Source organism: Rhinatrema bivittatum, chromosome 2 (genome assembly GCF_901001135.1).
Source record: "Rhinatrema bivittatum chromosome 2, aRhiBiv1.1, whole genome shotgun sequence".
In the NCBI taxonomy this organism is placed as follows: domain Eukaryota; kingdom Metazoa; phylum Chordata; class Amphibia; order Gymnophiona; family Rhinatrematidae; genus Rhinatrema; species Rhinatrema bivittatum.
Window position 1 is genome coordinate 254,148,940 of NC_042616.1, and position 21,474 is coordinate 254,170,413.

A 21,474-nucleotide genomic window follows, 5' to 3' on the forward strand; every position below is an offset into this window, starting at 1 on the left:
AAAGTGATGTACTGAGGGAAGAGTAACACAAATTATAGCTACAAAATGCAGGGTTCCACATTAGGAGTCACCACTCTGAAAAAGGACCTAGGTGCCATCGTTGAAAATACATTAAAATCTTCTCAGTGTGCAACAGCAGCCAAGAAAGCAAATAGAATGCTAGGAATTATTAGGAAAGGAATGGAGAATAAAACAGAGAATATCATAATGTCTCTTTATCGCTCCATGGTGCGACCTCATCTTGAGTATTGTGTTCACTTTTGGTCACCACATCTCAAGAAAGATAAAGCAGAATTAGAAAAGGAACATAGAATGGTAATCAAGATTATAAAGGGGATGGAACAATTCCCCTATGAAGAAAGGCTAAAGAGGTTAGGACTCTTCAGCCTGGAGAAGAGACGGCTAAGAAGAGTTACGATAGAGGTCTATAAAATAATGAGTGGAATGGAATGAGTAAACGTTAATCAGCTGTTTACTCTTTTGAAAAGCACAAAGACCAGGTGACACACAATGAAGATATTAGCTAATATTTATTTATTTAGATTTTTTTAATATTCTGCTTTTCACAATTTTTTCAGCACTTCAAAGCAGATTACATTCAGGTACTATAGGTATTTCCCTATCCTTAGAGGGCTTAAAATGTAAGGGGTCATTTTCTATTGATATCGCATGTGAAAAGTCCCTTTTTGCGTGCAATAACTTCATAGGGGCGGAGTTGTGGCGTAAACATCGCTGGCGGAAAAAAGGTAGGAACCCTTATTGCTGGCAGTAGCGCACCCAATAGCATCACCTTTTACGATGGCGCTATTGAGTGCGAAAGCCAGCAGCGATAACATCGCGGTGGTGCAATCGCTGCCGGCTTTCGCAGGCCTGCCCCCCACTTCGCCCCCCTGCCCCCCGATAGCGCCAGGATTCAGGAAGCCGCAGTAGTTTAGAAAATCTGGCCCTAAGTTTGTACCTGAGGCAACAGAGAGTAAAGTAACTTGCCCAAGGTCACAAGGAGCAACAGTGGGACTTGAATGCTGGTCTCCTGGTTCATAGCCCACTGCTCTAAACATTAGGCCACTCTCCACTCCACTCCACATTTAAAACTATTAAGAGAAATATTTTTTTATTCAACTCATTATTAAGCTCTGGAATTCATTGTCAGAGAATGTGGTGAGAGCTATTAGTATAGCTGCATTTAAAAAAGATTTGGACAAGTTCCTGGAGGAAAAGTCCATTAATAATTATTAAGGTAGAGTTGCAGAAATTCACTGCTTATTTTTGGGATAAGCAGCTTGGAATCTATCTACCACTTGGGATCCTGCCAGGTTCTTGTGGCCTGGATTGGCTACTGTTTGAAACAGGATACTGGGCTTGATAGACCCTTGGTCTGATCCAGTATGGCAAGCTTTATGATTTGCATACAGTTGAGACAATGAGCATGCAAATCTCTCGTGCATATTCACTGGGAATATTTTGAAAACCTGACCGGTTGGTGGTCCTCGAGGACTGGAATTGTCCACCCCTGGATTAGAGGTTAAACTAGGCAACTATGAACATGATCACCTGAAAACTACAGGACATTAATATTGTAAAGATCTCTGTAGGACTTCTTACAGACAGTCACCAGTAGGACTGCAAGTGCCAAAATCTTTTCAACGGATATATCACCCCTTGCACTATTGTGAGTTGGTAGGATCCAGTACTCCCTTCAGCTAAGAGGAATTGTTGATTTTGTCTGTCACTAGGTTCCTGGAACCAAAACTAGCTGCAAAAGAGTCTAATGGAGAAGGACCAAAGAGAAGACATAGTGAATGTGGCAGCATAAGGGATGCATCCCCATCCTGGTTAAGGTAACTGAAAGGCTCTGTTATTCCCAGATCTCACACGTTTTGGATAATTATAAAATTCTTCACAGGAAGCAATCAAGATTTTGGTGTGGGAGGCATGCTAAGATGATTTTAGTAAGTTTAAAAGATAAGATTGAAAGATAATTAGATGGGGAAGTGATGTGCTTTTAAACCTTCTTGATTTGTCAACAGCGTTTGATTCACTGAATCATAATTTATTTTTTGGAATGGCTGGGGAGCAGTGGTATTGGAGAGAAAGTACTACAGTGGTTTGCCTCATTATTTTTGAAGGATAGACCATATCGAGTTAGCTGGAATGAGACAAATTCAGAGGTTCTTCTAATTGTTTGGGGAGTACATCTGGGATCAATATTGTCTCCTCTTTAATATCTATATGGTGCCACTGACTAAGTTGACTGAGCAGCAGAGCTTTGAATGTCACATTTTTGCAAATGACATTCAAATTCTTTAACCTATTTGGGTAGTTCAGGCGCAAGATATACAAAGGGTGAATGACTGCCTGAATCATGTACCAAACTGGCTCACTCACTTGTGGCTGAAGCTCAATCCTGAGAAAACTGAAGCCCTTTGGATTAGTCGCAGGGAAAGACCATTTCTAACCTGTCAAGTGGTATCAAGTGTGAACATCATCCCTAAGGAAACTGTAATGAGTCTGACAATTAAACTTGATAGTGTATTAACTATGAAGCCCCAAATTTCATCTATTGTGATGTTCTCATTTTACAGTCAGAGGATGATTAAGCAGCTGCGACATCTATTAGCTCCTAAGGACTTGGCAACTATTTTAAATGCCTGTGTGTTAATAAGAATAGATTATTGTAACTGCCTATATCAAGGCTTGCCAGGAATGAGTGTGAAGCGATTATAACTCATTCAAACTACAGAAGCAAGATTGATAGTTGGGGGGCAAGTAAATATGACCACATCAATCTAGTTTTACAAGAACTGCATTGGTTGCCAATCAAGGCTAGAGTTCAGTTCAAGATATTAATGTTGGTCTTCAAATGTGTACATCCCGAGGTTCCTGAAAGCTTACAAACCTACTTTCTTGGAATGCACCAGCACAAAATCTGAGGTCATCTCAGAAGTAGTTGCTGGAGATCCCTTCATTAAGAGATTTTATGTTAATGACTGTACAATGAACAACTTTTAGCTGTTGTGGCCCAGATTTGAGGCACAAATTACCTAAGGAAATCAGGAAGAAGGAAAACTATCTTAAGTTCAGAAAATGAATACAAATCTAGTTATTTGATTGAAGGTTTGTACTGTTGAACAACTTAGATTTGGATAAAGTTTGACCCCAGAAAGTAATGGTTGATGTCTTCTGTAAGCTATTCTATTTTATTATGATGTGTGATGTCTATGTAAATATTTTAAACTTAGCATTTTGTAAAGCCTAATGATTTTATAATATTCCTCACTTTGATGGGCTTTGGTTAAGCACATGTTGAAGATTTAAAAGGTAAACGAATGGACAAATAAAAAGTAAATAAATAAATGTATCTTTCTTTCCCCTTTGCTATTTTTTCACTGCCTACTGAGACACAAGATTCCTGTAAAGACTGAAATGAAAAGTACTGGGAGTGGGAGGCTGCGACTGGTGGAGTTCATCTGTTTTGGAAACTGTCACAGATAAGTGGCCCTACTGTAATGTGAAGCAATTTTCAGCAACAGTCTTGAACAGCAAATCCAGATCCAAAAATCTGGAGAAATTACAATTTGTATCTCACTTACTCAGATGGAGCAACACAAACTGTAGTGAAACCTTTACAGTATAAGTCTATAAAATACAGTCCATGTTCAGGTCTGCTATGGGGCCAACCTCAATTCTCCCAATACATCTCTGCAAGAAAATTGTGAAGATTTCATCATACTCAATGTACAATTCCACAAGGATGATGCAGAATTGTTTTCTCTTTAAGGGATAGCTAAATTTGTCTATAATTCATCGGATTAACAGTAAAAAGGACAACAAGTGTAAATTACCTCTGTGTTGATGTAAATATTTGATCCTCTTCATTAATTCTACACAACCAACTGATAAAGAGTTTTATATTAGTGAAGAATTGTTGATTGATTAATTTTTTTTATAGAGAAAAATATTTTATTTTTAAATTTAGGACCTATGCATTAAAGCTTAGCAAGCTTGCTAAGGCTGTTTTGTGTGCACTCCAAATAGCAACTATATACTCAGGCCCTAAAGAGGTCTCCAAGACATTAATGAGAATGCAAATATCCACATATAAAGGAACAAATGCCATAGGAAAATTAGGCCTTAGTGAGTGTTCCGGAGTAGCTTTACATGTGCTTTTTTTTTTATCACATACTTGCAAAGGTCCAAATTTTAACACCTACCTCAGACCAGGTGTTAACTTTTCAGCACGCATGCCATTTCATTTCAAGGGCTCAGGGGGGGGGGGGGGGGGTTCACCTTAAGGTATTGCAGGGTCGGGATAACTGGTCTACAGCCCCAGGATCAGGATTCAAATAATTGGGGATAGCAAAAGCTATAAGGTCCAAGGGGAGTCACATATTAACATAAAATGGATGTCCATATCCAACTTGTGTTCCAAAAAAAGAAGAAAGAATTTATTCAGAGTCCAAAACAATTACAGTCCAGAAAAATTCAGCATCAGTCCAGAAAACTCATCAAGTTATAGAATAACAGCTTCTTAGTCAGTTTCACAGATTTCCAAGTTGGTACTCACATCTCAGGTTGCTTGAGCATTGTCCCATAGAAGACTCTGCCCACTCAAGTTCCCACCAAAGCCTTTTCCTTCCTTCAAGTCCCAATGAAGAGTGGAAAATTCTTTACCACTCAGGTTGTGGGCTTCCCCAGACAGAATGGTGTCCCTTTGATCTGAGGTCCTTATTCTCCTAATTGTCTCTCTAGTCTGTACTGAAGGGGGCTCCCTTTGCTTCTCCGGCAAGCCCAAAGGTCTTCTACATTCCAGTTTTTAACTCTTTCAGGCTGAGTGCAGCTCTTCTCAACACTTCACCATGCAAGAACTTTCTCAGAACTCCTCCAACAGATGACTCCTTAATGCTCTGAAAGCACCCTTTATATCACCACCAAACCCATCCCCTTTGGGGGAAGAAACCTCCTTTCATTCACATCTCCTCAGCTCCTTCTGAGCCTCCCACCACAGGAAATTCCACAATGTTAAAGAATAGTGAAGCCTAGCCGGCTTTACAGGATGTATTGTGAGTTACAGATGGAGAAGGTAGAGATGTTAGAACCAGAAATGTTGTGAGGGATATGGGATAAAGAACAGGGGAAACATGGAGAATGAAGGAGGAGAAGACCAGAGATGAGAGATACCAACAAGCACTTGAGCACTTCATTAATATTCCACATTTATTTAAGATAAGAAAATGCATTTTCAGTCAAAGGTTCACAGATGACAACTGTTTTTTCAAACACTATTGAATTGCATTGTTTTGTGTATAAGGCACAATGTTGTCACTATTGCATGTAGCCCCACCCAGCGGCTACGTGTGCACTGTGTAATGATGGATTCTCCCTCAGTAAATATACTTCTAAGGGGAACTTTCCTTCTGAGCCAGCAAACATACTGAAGTAAAACAAGACTGTTTTTATTTTTGCATGTACCAGAAACGAGTTAAGAAGCTGTGCATAAAAATGTTAAATGCACATACTACAAGTGCAAACATCTATAGTCAGTATGAACAGTTTTACAGTAATATTTTGTCCTTATTGTTGCACGCCCCGGCCGTGCTAAGGCCACTGCCGGGCCTGCTCACCTCTCTCTTCCCTCCAGGAGTCCTGGTCCCTCCGCGCCAGCTACCGCAGCAAGTCACCTGCACTCCAGACGGCCGGCGCCCGCGTCTCCGGCTCCTTTCAGCTCCCAGGCCTCGCAGCATGGCTCGCATCGGGGCTCCGCAGCCTCGGCCTCCTCGGCCCTGCCCCTAGGCATGCACGCGCGCACTAGGCCGACCTTTAAAGGAAGGGCTCAGCTGCTCATTCTTCGCCTTGGCAAACGGGTCGCCACCTTGAGTGAAGCTAATTGTCATCCTTGTTCCTGTGCTTGTTCCAAAGTTCCTTGTTTCAGTGCTTGTTCCAGTGTTCCTGTGCCTGTTCCAGTGTTCCAGCGTCTGTTCTTGAGTCTTGTTCCACGTTCCGCTACCCAGGTAGTACCTCCTCAGACTGATACCTGGTACTGACCTTGGCCTGCTTCTGACCTCGCTTGGACTGATTACCTGGAACTGACCGCTGCTTGCCTTTGACTATGTTTGGACCGATACCTGGAACTGACCTCTGCTTGCCCCTGACCACGCTTGGACTGATACCCGGTACTGACCTCTGCTTGTCCTGACCACGCTTGGACTGATTCCTGGAACTGACCCTTGCTTTGGCTGACCACCCTCGGACGGATACCCTGGCTTTGACCCTTGCGCTCAATTTGGACACTCTCTTTGCTCCTCCTGCGAGCTAGACCACTAGGCGCTGCCAACCTTGCCCGGAAGTCCTTCAGTTCCTGCCTCGTACCCGTGGTCTCCGGTACTCTCTGTTCCGGTCTAGCTCGCCTGTTCACCGACAGCCACGCACCTCTTCTCTTGGTGGGCACACCTCTCCATCATCTCTCTGGGAGACCCCCAGAGGCCCACCTAAGCCCAGGCAGTCCGGGAATCCAAGGGCTCAACCCGCGGAGCCCCTGGACCGTTATTGGTGAAGTTCCTGTTTGCCTCTGTCTCCTCGTGTGCTCCGCCTCCTGGCGGAAGGCACCCTCTGGGATCCCTCATGGGGCCGTACCAATCCTGCACCAGGCCAAGGGTCCACCTCCAGCGCAACACTTATAATCACTAAAAGATAATGTATATCTTTTAATTTACTGGTACCAAGGCCTAGTATACCTTTGAATTATCAGTGAGCTCATTATAATCCTCAAGAGTACATCCCTAGCCTTAGTAACCACATGATGTTCTTTGGCCTTCTGAAGGTGACAGACAATATTGAAGCATAATGTTGTTTCAACTGGGATGAGAAAAAAGATGTCCCTTCCACCCCTGAGGTATGGTGATGAGATCAGGGATTCAAGGGTTAACATTGAAACTACACAGAACTTAGGTTTACTTGTAATCCACAGGCTTACAGGTGATGCAGATGAATAACTATTTTTAAGGTAGTGGTCAATGTCACTACAGTGAATTATCAGCTCAGAAGTCAGCAAAGAGCTCAGTATGAAAAGTCTATCTCCCTGTGTGTGTGTAGTCCCAAGGACTACCAGATATCATTGTGATCTTCACTCCAGGGCCTTTATCTCACCTCTGCTATCCAGAACTGCAGTGATCCAGCAGCAGCTTTCAGCAAACACAGCAATGGAAGTGCAATTCCTTGTGCAGCACATCCTAAGCTGTCTGTGTATATTTAAGATACCTGATTTAAGCAGGATTCTCACTGTGAAAATCCCTTCAAGGATTAGAAGACCTATTTGAGCTGAGTCAGAGTTAGCACATCTGTTTACTCTGTCTAACTATTCTTCTCTAAAAAGCTCAGGCAAATTTGAAAATTCTCCTTCGCTCATTGCTCTTACAGTCACACGTTCTGAAGCATAATGAAGTCAATTGATGCAGAAACAGCTGAAGCAACCATGTTGGGTTATCTGCAGAATCACAGTATTAATCATTACTGTCTTGTCTGTTCCACCATGACAAACACAAAGAGCAAGACAAGATGGCACTACATGCAAATAAAGGCCATCCCACAACTTCCAGTTAAAGGCAATCACTGTGCAGAAATGTTGCATTGAATGTGCTCTACATCCTGCATGGTCTCAGATGGTATGAACAATCTGCAAGACAGGTGTTTCAATAAAGATAAGACTGCAGTAATTCAGTCATAAATTACCCACAAATAGCACTGAACACGAAACAGAGTTGTTCAAGAGGCATCCTCTTTCCACCTTGTTTGGATGCCCCCTCCAGCCGATCCACCTCTGGCCCGTGGCCTGCTTCTGTTTGGTGTAAATGGAGTAGGTGCTATGGACATGGTGGGAATAGCTTCTTGAGATGGGGCATACGGTGGTAGTCTTGTTTGCTTGAACAGCTTTACTGGCATATGGCAACGGCCATCACTGTCTAGCATGCAGAATGAACAACTGTCATTGTGCCTTTGCTGCCCTAACAATACAGGCTGCTCATAGATGCTGAGTCAAATGAAATTGTCCTTCTGACTCAGGGTTGGCAGATGTTCCTCCGTTGCATCAATGGGATTGGATGGATGTGCCAAGTCTGGCCAAGATACCTTCAAATGCCAGTCATTCTCCTTCCGGTTAGACGTCTGAAGCTTTTCATCTGGTTTTTCCTTTCTTGAAAATCTATTCTCTTGTTTCATCTCCTCTCCAGGTTTCCAGATTCTCTTTCATTTCTGCCCTCAGCACTGACAACTAGCCCCATGTGCCAGGTTGACTTATATACAGATTTGCAGCAAGGGCACTGAGTCTCAAGGACAAGAGGACTGCACATGCTCAGCTTAATATATATATGGACTTTGTTTGGTGCAGCCTCATGCTTTTTAGTGCACAGGCAATATTAGCAAACATAAAAGTTCCAGTTTTGTGGGTTAGCATACACACTAGTAGTGTTCATGTGATTTTGAGGCTTATTAAATTTTTAGAATGTTATATTGGTAGACCGCTTTTGTTAGACATAGTCCGACTCAAAGCAGTTCATAAAATTAGAAAATAATACAATAGCAATACAAATGCTAAAAATGTTTAATGTGAGTTTTAGTGCTTCTTTATAAAGCTATGTTTCCCATAGATAGAGAATGAGAAAACAGCCTTAGTAAATCAGGTCCATATTTTGATAGTAAAGTGATTTTGCTTTTGGACTAGCAGCAATTTGTCTGAGCTGTGATTCTCATTTGGATTATGAGTTAAGTCTATAAGAAAATCCTCTGGGAAGAAGCAGTTGTTTTGCTTGTTTTATTATTCTACCCAGTGCATGACATTTTTTAGATCTGGTAGAAGAACATGAGCTGACGCAACTGTGACAGCAGAATATATCCCCAAGGTTACTATGGCAATGTTATATATTGTAAGGTAAGGTTTCTAAATATTATTTTGCAAATCAGAGTATCCCTTCCTGGGAAGCAGATATGTTCTGCACAGGCTTGGGTTAGAAGGATGAGGTCCTTTAAGAAAAGTACAGAAAGAAGAACAACTTTTAATAGGAGAGAGGGGGGGAAAAAAGGACAATCTCATAAGTAAACGAAGACTCTCACCTGGCAAAGCCAACGCCTCTACTGACTCCACTTGCATCTCTTAATATTCTTGTAGAAATAACATGTCCAAAGGGTTTCAGCATATTCTCTAGCTCCTGCTCATCCATGGAAATAGGTAGATTTGAGATGTAGAGGTTTGTGGGGTCTTGCTCTTGTTGCTAAGATTGAAGAGAATAAATACACAAATAAAAGTACGGTACTGTTATTGGAATTAACATTGTAACACATTTTGGAAGGCTTCCCAGTCCCTGTCCTGGTGATCCCACCCCCAGTTTGGTTTTCAGGATGTCCGCAATGATGGTTGCATGAGAGAAATGTGCACATGCTGGGTCTTCAACAGATGAAAATTTATCTCATGCCTTTTCATTATGGATATCCTGAAAAACCCAACTGGCTGTGGGAACTCCAGGACAGGTTTTGGGATGCACAGCAATATGGGGCCTCATTCGCTCTGGTTTTTTTTCTTATCTCATAGACAAAGATTTGGAGAAAAGTCAAGAAGTGAATTTGGGCCATATGGGATAAATATCAAAACGGTGGCCTTGCAATATTAATGACAATCCTGTGCTTCCACAGAGTAATACAAGGAACTGTGAGTAAAACAAAGTTCCGAACTTCATTTCCATTGTTTATGTATTATAAGTAATAACCCCTAATATATGAGTCATCCTTTTGCTGTTAAGAGTCCTACTGAAAACGTATCCTTAAGTGTATAACTTGGGTGCATTTTTGTACAACAAAGACATTATAATACTGTGGGAAGTGTATAGTAATTTTCTAGTCAAAACAACATTTTCTTTTTCCCTTCAACAGTGCATAATCTTTGCTGCTCGGAATAATTCTAACATGTCGCAGGGCCATAATCACTATTATATGCTATCATCCTTTAACCTTAAGATGTAACTAACTGTTAACTTCATTTCAGTCAGAGTTGTTGGGTCCTATGCACTAATGATTGACATATTTGCTAAGGTCATTTAGTGAGCTGAAAATAATAACATACAATCCACTAAAAGCTTATTAAACACACTAAACTACTCCTAACCAAGTTTAGTGGGTATTTGACTATGCTAAAACTGGCACAATCCCAGTTGTAAATGAGATGTAAATGAAGCTTATAATATGTTCTCCTACAAACACTTTAGCTTATGCCTGCTAAGGTCTACAAGTTAACAACTGCCTTGGACCAGATTTTAACATCTATCATGCATACAGAGAGACGAAAGCTCCTTTGCTAACCAGCCCAAAGTGAAAGGTTTGGTTAACATTGGGGGCAGGGAATTTCATCCCCCTAAATTCCATAATATAGCTCCAGATGCCACAACCTGGAACCTCAGCTCCCCAAAGACATGTCTGGATCCCCTTGCAACACAACTTCACTCCTCAAGACAGTCAGAGACCCACTCTCACGGCATCTCCTCCCTCTGGAGATATCCTTGGACCCCCCTCTCAAGACAACCCCTATAATGCAGAGTCAGATCCTCTCTTAGAGCAACCATCCACCTTGAGACATCCCCAGAAGCCCCTCTCATGTGACAATGGTGAACACTAGGGATGTGCACACAAAACATTTTCTGTTTGGTCTCCTCATTCATTGTATCTTTTTTCCCAGCACATTTTTTTCAATTAATTTAATTTGTTTCAGTAGTTTATGCACATAAATGCCTTTTGTGTGCACATAATTGAATTTTATGCATACAAACTGTGCTTATGCCATTACATAACATTTTGTGTGAATAAAAAATGTGCATGAATAAACCTCCAAAATGAATTAAAACAAAGTCAATGCTGGCAGCATCTTTTGGCAGACTACAATATTGCTAATAGGAGGGCTCTCATGTCACTCCTGCTAATGAAGAACGGAACCTTCCAGAATAGTAAGGACTCATTGCGGAGGGGTGGAAAGAGGCAGGGGGGGCACATCAGGGTCCAGGCTATAAGGGGGTTTCTCGAGGGTTATCTGATCTTGAGAGGGGCATGGAGTGGGTTGCCTTAAAAGAAGGTCCAGGTCTGTATCAAGAAGTCTGGATCTTGAAGGGAAGGGGGAAGGAGAGAGATTTCTGGTATTGAACGGAGGTCTAAGTCTGTCTTGGGAGAGGTGTTTGGCGCTTGAAGAAAGTGTCTGACATTGATTGGGTGAGTAGTAGGGGATGAAATCTCCCATGCTAGCTTTCTCACTTCAGCCCAGTTAATAAAGGGATTTTTGAGAAGCATTGTGTACACTACAGTTTTGTTAAATTTTTATCAACGTGCATAGTACAACATTTTCAGTGTGAGTTTTAGTGAATAGGCTTCTTTGTGGCAAAATATTTTTATTTGTAAATATCTGGAGGTCAATATTCAAAACTAAACATTCAAATGGATATCTTGGGATTAGATGGATAACTTTGAGTTAGATGCATAACTTGGATAACCTGGAGTTAGATGGATAACTTGTGAGTTATCCATCTAAATTGCTTTGAATATTGACATCATGATATTCTGCCTAAATCAAGCTGGTCTCAAGATGGATTACAATCAATATATAATAAACATTCTATTACATTGGTAGATACTAAGCAGAAGGGGAATTTCAGGAGGGGATACTGAGGGAAGGAAGATGGGGGGAGTTGAAGAGATTAAATAAAGGAGTAAGATAGTATTTTAGTGGCAGGGGCTACTAGTTTCTTTAAGGAGTAAGGGGATGGAAGATATTCTAGGATGGGTACATAGGGAAGGCACTCCCTTTGTGAAGGGGTTGATGGCAGGAGATCCAGAGGGGAGAGGATACAATTGGGCAGACAAGTTCCAGTATTCAGGTGCTAAAAGGAAGTCTAGGTAACTGTGTTCCACATCTTCTTTTACTGTAGTTTTCTATTCCAGCCTGTCCTACTTCTTTCTTTTAGCCACACCCTTCCATTATTTTTCTTCCACAAAAATAATCTTCCTTTGAGCAATGCAGCTTGGTTACATCTTTCATTATCACCGTGTGCAGCAATTGCTTCGCTTGTTTGTACAGATGTGAATTTTACTGGAACCGAAAATCATAGACATCAGAACAGGATGGCCATAGGACTATGGCCTGAACAACTTTGGGCAGGGTAACATAGTAATGCTGCAGAGGGGCTGCACAATCTGGTCCTTCCACCAGAATTGCTGGGGGAGATTTGGGGCCAGGTGAATTAGGAAGAACCGCATTTAACATTACATTGCCCACAGGCAGAAAATTTGATTGGGGGGGGGGGGGGGGGAGTTCTCCCCTGGAAATCAGAAGCAGCAGAGAGAGTCCCAGGTTTTAGGATTCATCCTCTTTCAAAATGGCGAACAACCAGAGGACGAATGCAGCACGTTGAGAGTGAGCTGAGAAATGAAAGAACAAAAGGCCCGGCGGTGTGTGTAAAGCCCCGGGACGCATGTAAGTCCCAGGGCTTGAAAAAATGGGCAGTCCGAGGGTGGGGCGGGGGCGTGGCCAGAGGCCTCTTCAAGGCCACAGTTGTGAGACAAAGGTACAGGGTTTTTTTTGGGCTGGGGGGTGGGACAGTTAGGGGAAGGGAGGGGAAGGTGGGGGTGAAAGGAAAGTGGCCTCGGAGGGAATGGGGAAAGACAGCTGGTCTCCCCGTGGGCTCAGCGCGCGCAAGGTGCACTTGCACGCATACATTTTAAAATCTGTCCCATTATGAGAAAAGTTGTTGGGTGAGAACGCCATCGTGCACTGTTCGATATCAGAGTGGTGGACTATTTCCCTTTTTTAAAATTTGGAATGTACAATTTACAATAAATTTAATTTTTTCAATTTTTGATAAAACAATTAAAAAATAATGAGGTGGATGGTGGTTTGTTCATGATTAAAATAAAGAACAGAGGTAGCCTGGATGGCACTCCTTGATTCATGTTTATGAAACAACCACTATTCATTCAAAAAACATTTTTCTCGATATATCAAATGAAAACTCCTTCGGGAGGCATGTAAAGGGTAGGAGAAAATAGAAGATAAACGTTTGGTGGCGACTGAGTTTTTGATATGTGGGTTTTTTTGATTATAGAATAATTTTCAAAGCAAACTTACATGAATAACTTTGCCTTGTTTCTTGGGTGCATAACAGCTTTCAATTGTAGATGGTCTATCATAAAATCACCCCCTTTATGACAAGGTTAAAGCTTTAAACTGAATTAGCTAAGCAACCTGTAGCTAGTACAGCCTACTGGTAAAAAAGTACCCATAGTCCAGTAGGCTTCCCATGGGGTTCATTATTACTGTCACCATGAATTGGACTCATTTCTTTGATTTTGGTTTGCTTTTTGCCTATGCCTATTTAGTGGTTAATTCTTATTTATACTGAATATTTGATATATCTTGCCAATTCTATATGCCGTACTGTTGTCTTTTCTCTGTAATTTATTGTGCTGGGGTGCTCTCAATACTCATTAATTATTACATGTTATTTTCATATTTTGTTCTTTTCTTTTGAATTCTATTTCCTACGTGATATTGATGGCCTTCTTTCTCAAAATGTAGACTGCATTTATAAAAATAAAATTTGATAGAGTTGCAATAAGCATAATACTGTACATCGTGTTCTATAGTACTACATTTCTTAGACAACTGTTATGATTTTGCTAGTCTTTGAACCCCAGAAAAATAAAGATTTGCCAAAATGAACTATGAAGGGTGTTTCTTCTTTTTTTATTTGTTCTTTTTACAGTGTTCAGGTAGAGCTTCTTAAAGTTGCTGTAGTACTTAAAACAATGCAGGAGCACTGAAAAATTGATGCATCCTTAAGGACCAGTTGGGTTCCACTTTCCGAGCATGAATCATGATAAGTAACTGTGCTCACAATGTGTGATCTCATGCAAAATAGACCTAAAACTGAAGCCCCACAGGATTTCCCATACAAGAGGCTTTATACATCATTTATTGTTTATAGAAAGTAAAAGAAAGCATGAAACAGGAAAACATGAAAAGATTTTCTTTGCTAGCAATCCTGAGAGACGAGAAGGGGGAGGAAAGGAAGCTTTTCTAATGCTGTATAAATCTGCCTCCGAGTCAGTTAGCTAGGCCTTAAATATCATTCCCAAAAGTCCCTTCGAGGACCGTTGTACATCTATATGCTGGTAAATTTAGGACCTTTAGTGTTAAGCTTTGAGCATATGGTAATCTACAGTATGTCTCAAGTAGGAGAATGGACATTCATTGTCTGTTGACATCTTGGTTTCTCTTTTCAAGTGAAAGCAGAAGAGATTCTCCAACAGCTAAGCTGTATACCTTATTAGCCATTTTTAATTCTATATTTTAATAAATGATCAATTTCTAAATTCAGAAAGGAACATTATGCTAGTACAGCTACACACTTAGCAAGACACAAACAAAACCAAACAAATGTAAGGAGTTTGAAGATGTACAGGTATACCTAAATGTATATGCATACCTTGTGCTTAAAGCAATCGTTGAGAACCCCCACCTCCCTCCTGTTGCTAATGCGTGGTACTCAGTGACCCCTCTGTGTTTTATTCCACATGAATAGCGTGCAGTTCTGCACGGACTGCAGCACGCCATTCCCTGTCTAGGATGGCAGCTCTCCCTTCTTTCATAATGTTGCTGATCTTGCATGCAGGGATAAAGCAATTGATTTTGTCCGTTATAACAATTAAGGCAACATTTTGAACGAGAGAATGGGAAGGAAAAAAAAATATGGGTCAGGGAATTATAGAGAAGGGTTAATAGAACTTGTCATGAAATGGTAAAAAAAAAAAGGGAGAAAGAGACCCGGAAGTAAACAGTTTCTCCCATGATTGTAAAGAAGCAATATTAGCAATATTGGGAGGGTGGTCAGGCCAAATGCCTGGTTGCCCGTGGTAATGTGGGTGCCAGGCTCACCTTGGGTGGCTCACTTAGGGGACAAGGGACAGGGACGGGTGTTGATAGTTTGACTCCTGTCGGTTAGGATGGGGGGGGGAAGGCAGAGAGATTAGTTTAAATATAAACTGGGGGGGGATTGACTTGTGTGATTGGTTGCAGGGCTCTAGGGTGGTAGGGAAATGGAGAGGAGTTAAGAGGAGGGGTCCCATTTGTCAACAGGCTAAGCTTCACCTGCCTGCTGGATTCTGTTGGAGGTCCATCCCGCCCACCTGCCCTTATGTTCCTTGGTGTTTTTTGGTTGTTTTGGGTATTCCGTTTGTCGCAGCGGGGGAGATGCATGGGTTGCCTGAGCCCGTTTTAAGTTCAGCGGTATGCTGAGTGTTTGTTAACTTGACCGGATAGTCAGGTCTGGAAGTTGTGGGGATGGAACAATTGGGTGCAATTGTTCTATGCATAACTCCTTGCTGGGCTGAGGCGGGGGTTATGGGAGCTGTGGTGTTGATAGGCCGAGTGGCCTGGGTAGTGGTGGATGATCACTATGCGCTTGTCATTTGGTGTACTGCCAGCTGGGGCTTCTGTTATGCACTGTAGTAAGGCTGCGGCCTATTTGATTCCACTCAGGTGTTAGTGTATTTGTATTGTCTTTTGGTGACTCTATGGTAAAAGGGCGGATGTAGCCTTACTGCCTTTTTCTACCCAATGATATGCATTAGGGGTGTGCATTCGTTTTGAACGCATATGTAAAACGCAACTTTTTTTTTTTAACTTAAAAAAGTGATGATGCGCAACGCATCGCAATTTTCAACTTATTCAACGTAGCTATGTTGAATACGTTGAACCTAAATAAACACTAAATAAACACTTAAACCCCCCACCCTCCTGACCCCTCCAAGACTTACCAAAACTCCCTGGTGGTCCAGCGGGGAGTCAGGAAGCCATCCCTGTATTCCTTTGCGAGGAGCACGTGACGTCTGCGTCACGTCGGAGTGACGCGGACGTCACATGCTCCTCCGCGCCTCCATTCCCGGACCCCCATTGGACCCAACCGGAACTTTTGGCCAGCTTGGGGGGGGTCAGGAGGCCCCCCCAAGCTGGCCAAAAGTTCCAGTTGGGTCCAGCGGAGGTCCGGGAGCGGAGGCGCGGAGGAGCACGTGACGTCGGCATCACGTCGGAGTGACGCGGACGTCACGTGCTTCTCCGCGCCTCCGCTCCGGGACCCTGGTTGGACCCAACCGGTACTTTTGGCCAGCTTGGGGGGGTCAGGAGGCCCCTCCAAGCTGGCCAAAAGTTCCGGTTGGGTCCAACGGGGGTCCCGGAGCGACCTCCTGCCACATGACCTACCTGTCACGTGGTAGGAGTACAAGATGGTGCCGGTGACCATGTGACAGGGGCTGACCAATGGCACGGCAGCCCCTGTGACACAGGCTATCGGCGCCATGAGGAAATCGCAGACGAGTGCAGGGATGGCTTCCTAACTCCCCGCTGGACCACCAGGGAGTTTTGGTAAGTCTTGGGGGGGGATTAAGGAGGGTGAGGGGTTTAAATTTTTATTTAGGGAACCGGTGAACGTATGGACAGACCCTCAACTTATGGAATTCTCCATATGTCCATATTGAACGAAATCGACCCTCAACTTCAACTTATCAACGCAAACTTTTTGTCTGCACATCCCTAATATGCATTCCCTGTTGTTTGTTCCTCTAAAGCTCTATATGACTGAACAAACACTGAAGCACGCTCTCCCATTTCTTCTACCTGTTATCGCCATACCTGCATTTACCATTGAACTCTGGTGTTAATTTTAAGAATGTGTGGAAAAGGGCAAAGTCTGTGGGTAATTTTTACCTCCAGACTTTGCATCAATTTTCAAAGTTAAAAAGATCCCTTTTTTAAATTATTTTAAAACTATTGGTGGCTGAGAATGATATTGGGTTGAGTTCTCCCTGCTCTTTGTGAGAGGGGACATGGGGACGGGATAGTTCATTGCCGCTTGTATTTTGATGTTTGAAATGTTATTGTAGTTTGATGCTACTTGAATTCTTATGCAGTTTGATTATGTTGTTGCTACTATATTGAAAACCATGTTGGGTCCATTGTGAAAAAGGAAAGTATATAAATCCTAGGAATCACTGATTTCAGATGCCCCAGTTAGAAGAATAAAAATAAGACATTCAAAGACTGCACACTGTTAAACTACAAATCTAAAATTACTGAAATGAGATCTGAGGAGATGTGAGAGAAAGTGAAGAAAATATCCCGTTAGTTCCACCAAAAATGCTCATTTCAAAAAACTCACTGTCTATCATAATACAATCAATAAAACAAAATGAGAGTATTACTCAAAATAATTTGCAATGCAATAAATAATCTTGCTGAGTTATTTCGGACTGTAAAAAAATAGAGCATCGGCACCAGATACAGCCCAACATCTTGGTTCCCATTCTGTCTCATGCTGCAATCAGTTTGCAGCATTCTTTAATAACAAGACAGAAATGATTTATAGTCATTTTTCCTCAGGTACAGATTTACCATCTCCAGTATTAGTAAAGCAGCAAAGAATTTGGGACAAATTTGAAATTATTTCTGTAAATACATCTGTAAACACAAGTAACAAAATAAAATCCACCTTATGTCCCCTTAATACCTGTCCTATTCCAGTAATGAAAGTTGTGAGACAGGAAATTGCCCCATTCATTGCTCAATTAATCAATGTTTTTCTTTCTACTGGATCTTTACTTACAGACCTTAAAAAAAGCATCGGTCAGATCAATCCTTAAAAAACAATGTAGACCAAGCAATATTTTTCAACTATCGTCCAATGTCATTCCTTCAATTTCTCAATAAAGTTATGGAAACCGTTGTCCTTTCTCCATGGACAGAATTCCTTGAGGATAACTTGTTAATTGATCAGTTCCAGTTTGGATTTCATAAGAATCTAAGCATTGGACACTATTGATATCTAGTTTTGAGACCATTATTGGGGGATTTGACGGTGGTACTGACTACATTTTGGCACTATTAGATATAGCATCTGCATTCCATACTGTACATCATGGAATTCTGTTGCATCTCCTCAAGTCCCTGGGAATCGCAGGGACTGTCATGGATTGAGTCTCCTTGCACATACTGCTGAAATGAATGAAACAAATGGAGCAATGAATGCATATCCCTAATATATGAAAGTTTCTATCATATACCCTCCATTCCTTTTTTTTTAAATACATTTTGAGTGTCTTAAGTCTTTCTTTGCTAGGTTTATGTTGCAAGCTTTTTACTATTTTAGTAGTCCTTTTCCAAATTGCTTCCATCCTCTCAATGTCCTTACAAAGGTATGGCCTTCAAAACTGAAAACAGTACTCAAAGTCAGGTCTGACAAATGATTTATACAGGGACAATATTACTTCATCTTTTCCTTTTTCCTCTACATATGCAACCGAGTATACTGTTTGCTTTCCCATTTGCTTTATTACATTGTCTATGTTGAGGTCATATGAGATGATTATTCCTAGATCTTTTTTTGATAGTTTCCAGTTGTTATCCTTCTAATTGATATATAACTAATGGAGTTTTATGCCCCAAATGCATGATTTGGCACTTTTTAGTACTGAACCTTATTTTCTAAACCCTGGATCATTCTTTCTAGTCCCTTCAGTATTTACCCCCTTCACCATGCTATAGATTTTATATCATCTGTTCAAAAGCATATATTTTCCCTTATGTTCTTCAGCAATATCACTAATAAAGATACTGAAAAGAAAGTCCCAATATTGAGCCCTGTGGTAACCCACTGGTTACTTTGCCTTCATCAGTATGGAATCCATTTACCACCACTCTATGTCCTACTGCTCAACAAGTTCCTCATCCAATTTATAACTTAATGGCCAACTTCCATAACATTACAACCCAGAGGAACTCGGCTCAATTTAAAGCCAACCATATGCTTTATATATATTTATTTCAAAACAACATCTCATACAGTTTAACAAAAAGTTAAATATCATATCAGATACTTCGTATCTGATATGATATTTAAGAGCTGTGTTTCATAAATAATACAATGTAATAGATGTTAATGAATAACTGATATTTGGTACATTGTAATATATGTTGATTGATACATGTTAATCAATAACAGATACTTGGTATCGGCAATAACAGTGTATGTTCAATATAAAGGATGCATTGTAATATTAGGGTTATATAGTGGGGGGTATTAGCAATATTTATGTATTAGTGGGGATTTTTAGTATGTGGTGGTATGTGAGGGTATGTATGGTGTGTATGTGAGTATGTTTTTTAATGGGGATATTATGTATTGCACTTAGCACTTTTTGTTAAACTGTATGAGATGTTGTTTTGAAATAAATATATATAAAGCATATGGTTGGCTTTAAATTGAGCCGAGTTCCTCTGGGTTGTAATAATACAATGAGATTAACAGAGGGTGCACTTTAACATACAACTTCCATAACATACAGCTTGTTTACTCGTCTTACATATGGAACAGTGTCAATTTTTGAATGCTCATCTTTTTGCTTTTATCTTTTCAATCACCTCATTTTCCTCTTATATTTATTCACTTTCTTAATATAAACATTGATTGTCCATAAAATGGCTTCTTTCAAATTAGCCCACTGCTCTTCTACCTTAGGGAGATCATCCACTTTGCCAGTGTCCTCTAGACTACTACCAAATTCTAACAAACTTGGTGCTCCTGAGTCTATGACTCTGACTTTCAAGTGATCCATCACTATGGGCCTTATTTTCTAAGGCTATCACAGGCTTGCGCTAACAGCGCAAGCCTGCGATAGCTAGCAAATGTAGCGCACGCCTGCGCTACCTACATCGGGGATGAGTCGGCCCTGGAAGAGGAGCAGTCGGGGCGTCACCGGGGCCGACTCTGCGAGGATGGCGCGGACAGAGAAAAGGTAAGGGCCTTTTCGTTGCCTATTTCGCGCCCAATAACTACACCTTCTATGGTGTAGTTATTGAGCGCGATGCCGGCAGCGATCACAGCACGGAGGTGCGATCGCTGCCGGCTAGCGCAGGACCGCCCCCCCCCCCCCGTTTTGTCCCCCCCCCTCATTACCGCATTTTTCTAAAGTACCGCAGGCCTGCGATACTTTAGAAAATGAGGCCCTATGTTTGCTCTTATATTGAAATACACTCTTCCGTGATTACTGGAGCTCAAGTGGCCATCTACTATGACATAAAGAATACTCTCCCAATTGTTAGTAACAGGTCAAATTTTGTCTCTGCCCTTTTGGTTCTGGTACTAGTTGCCTGAAGAGAGCCCACTCTAAATAACATTTAGGATCTCCCTGTCTCTGTTTCTGCAATAAGAATGCTCCAATCGATAGCTGGCAGATTAACATACCACACCAGGAACACCTCCCGCTGCATTGCAATCTTGCATATATCTTTGACTAAATCCCTTGGCAAGTCTACTGTCTGTCTTAGCTGTCCGTAGAAAACAAAGGTGTGAATGGAAGTGACTTTTCCCCTCTCTAAGATAGCCCTCAATGTCTTTACACTTACCCACATCCCCTGCATTTCAATGGCTTTAAAGTCATGCTTTACATAGGGCTTTACTCCTTTCCCTTTTCTACCTATTTTATTCTTCTTTAAACAGGTTATAGCCTAAAAACAACTATAACTCAGTCATGGGGATTTATTACATCACAACTCCATGCCAGCAACAATATCCAAATCTGCCTCTGCCAGGGTTCTGATTCTGCAATGCAGTGTTAGACTTGGTTAGAGCAATGGGCTGCGAACAAGGGAAGCAAGGATTCAAATCTCACTGTCGCTCCTTATGACCTTGGGCAAGTTACTTTACTGTTCATTATCTCAGGTCCAACTTAGATTGTCAGCCCTCTGGACATAGGTAAATACCTACAGTACCTGAATGTAATCCACTTTGAAAGTGCCTGAAACGTGGACTATAAATCAAATAAATAAAACTAAAGCTATAAAGTGATTTGAATCCCATGACTCTTCTTTGGAAAAATTGTGTGGCATTGTAAAGATAGGGAAAAATCACTACTAGTCAGCTTTTTGTCAAAGGGGAATCTTGCCAACCAAATCTGACTGATGGCTTTATAAATCAAGGGAAATGTGGCCTAACTTTCTTTCAGTAAAGCCATAGATATCATTCTACATATAGGACTGATGAGCAAACTAGCCAGTCTGGAACCAAAATTATATGCTGAGTGAGAAGTTGGTTAAGAAAGAAGTCACAGAGTGTGGTAATAAATGGAGGCCATTCTTTTGTTGAACTCTATCCCCTAGATTCAATAAGCTTGAGTTTTTCTGTGGGAGGGGTCCCACAATCACAGGAGGGATGTTGCTGTGATAGTGAGGCCCCTCCCCCAAAAAAGCATCACAGCTGTATTGTGCATTCTTTTGTCTCATGGCCACACACGCTCTGTCGGCGTATGCTCCTTGTCGACCATGCCAGCGGCCCCTCCCTTCGGTCTCAAAACAGCGGGCCTCGCAAATGCCTCCTCTACCCGCGGTTGCCTTCCTTCAGATGT

The 21,474-nt window shown here is 41.6% G+C and overlaps 1 protein-coding gene across 1 annotated transcript in view; it reads right to left on the reverse strand.

Annotated features, from left to right (window-relative positions):
* The window catches only part of RBMS3 (RNA binding motif single stranded interacting protein 3), a 1,783,971-nt gene that overhangs the window by 723,455 nt on the left and 1,039,042 nt on the right, over nucleotides 1–21,474 (reverse strand). Inside the window, exon 5 of the mRNA XM_029589419.1 lies at nucleotides 9,103–9,260. Coding sequence (XP_029445279.1) covers nucleotides 9,103–9,260 — 158 coding nt within the window. The remainder of the gene's footprint in view (nucleotides 1–9,102; nucleotides 9,261–21,474) is intronic.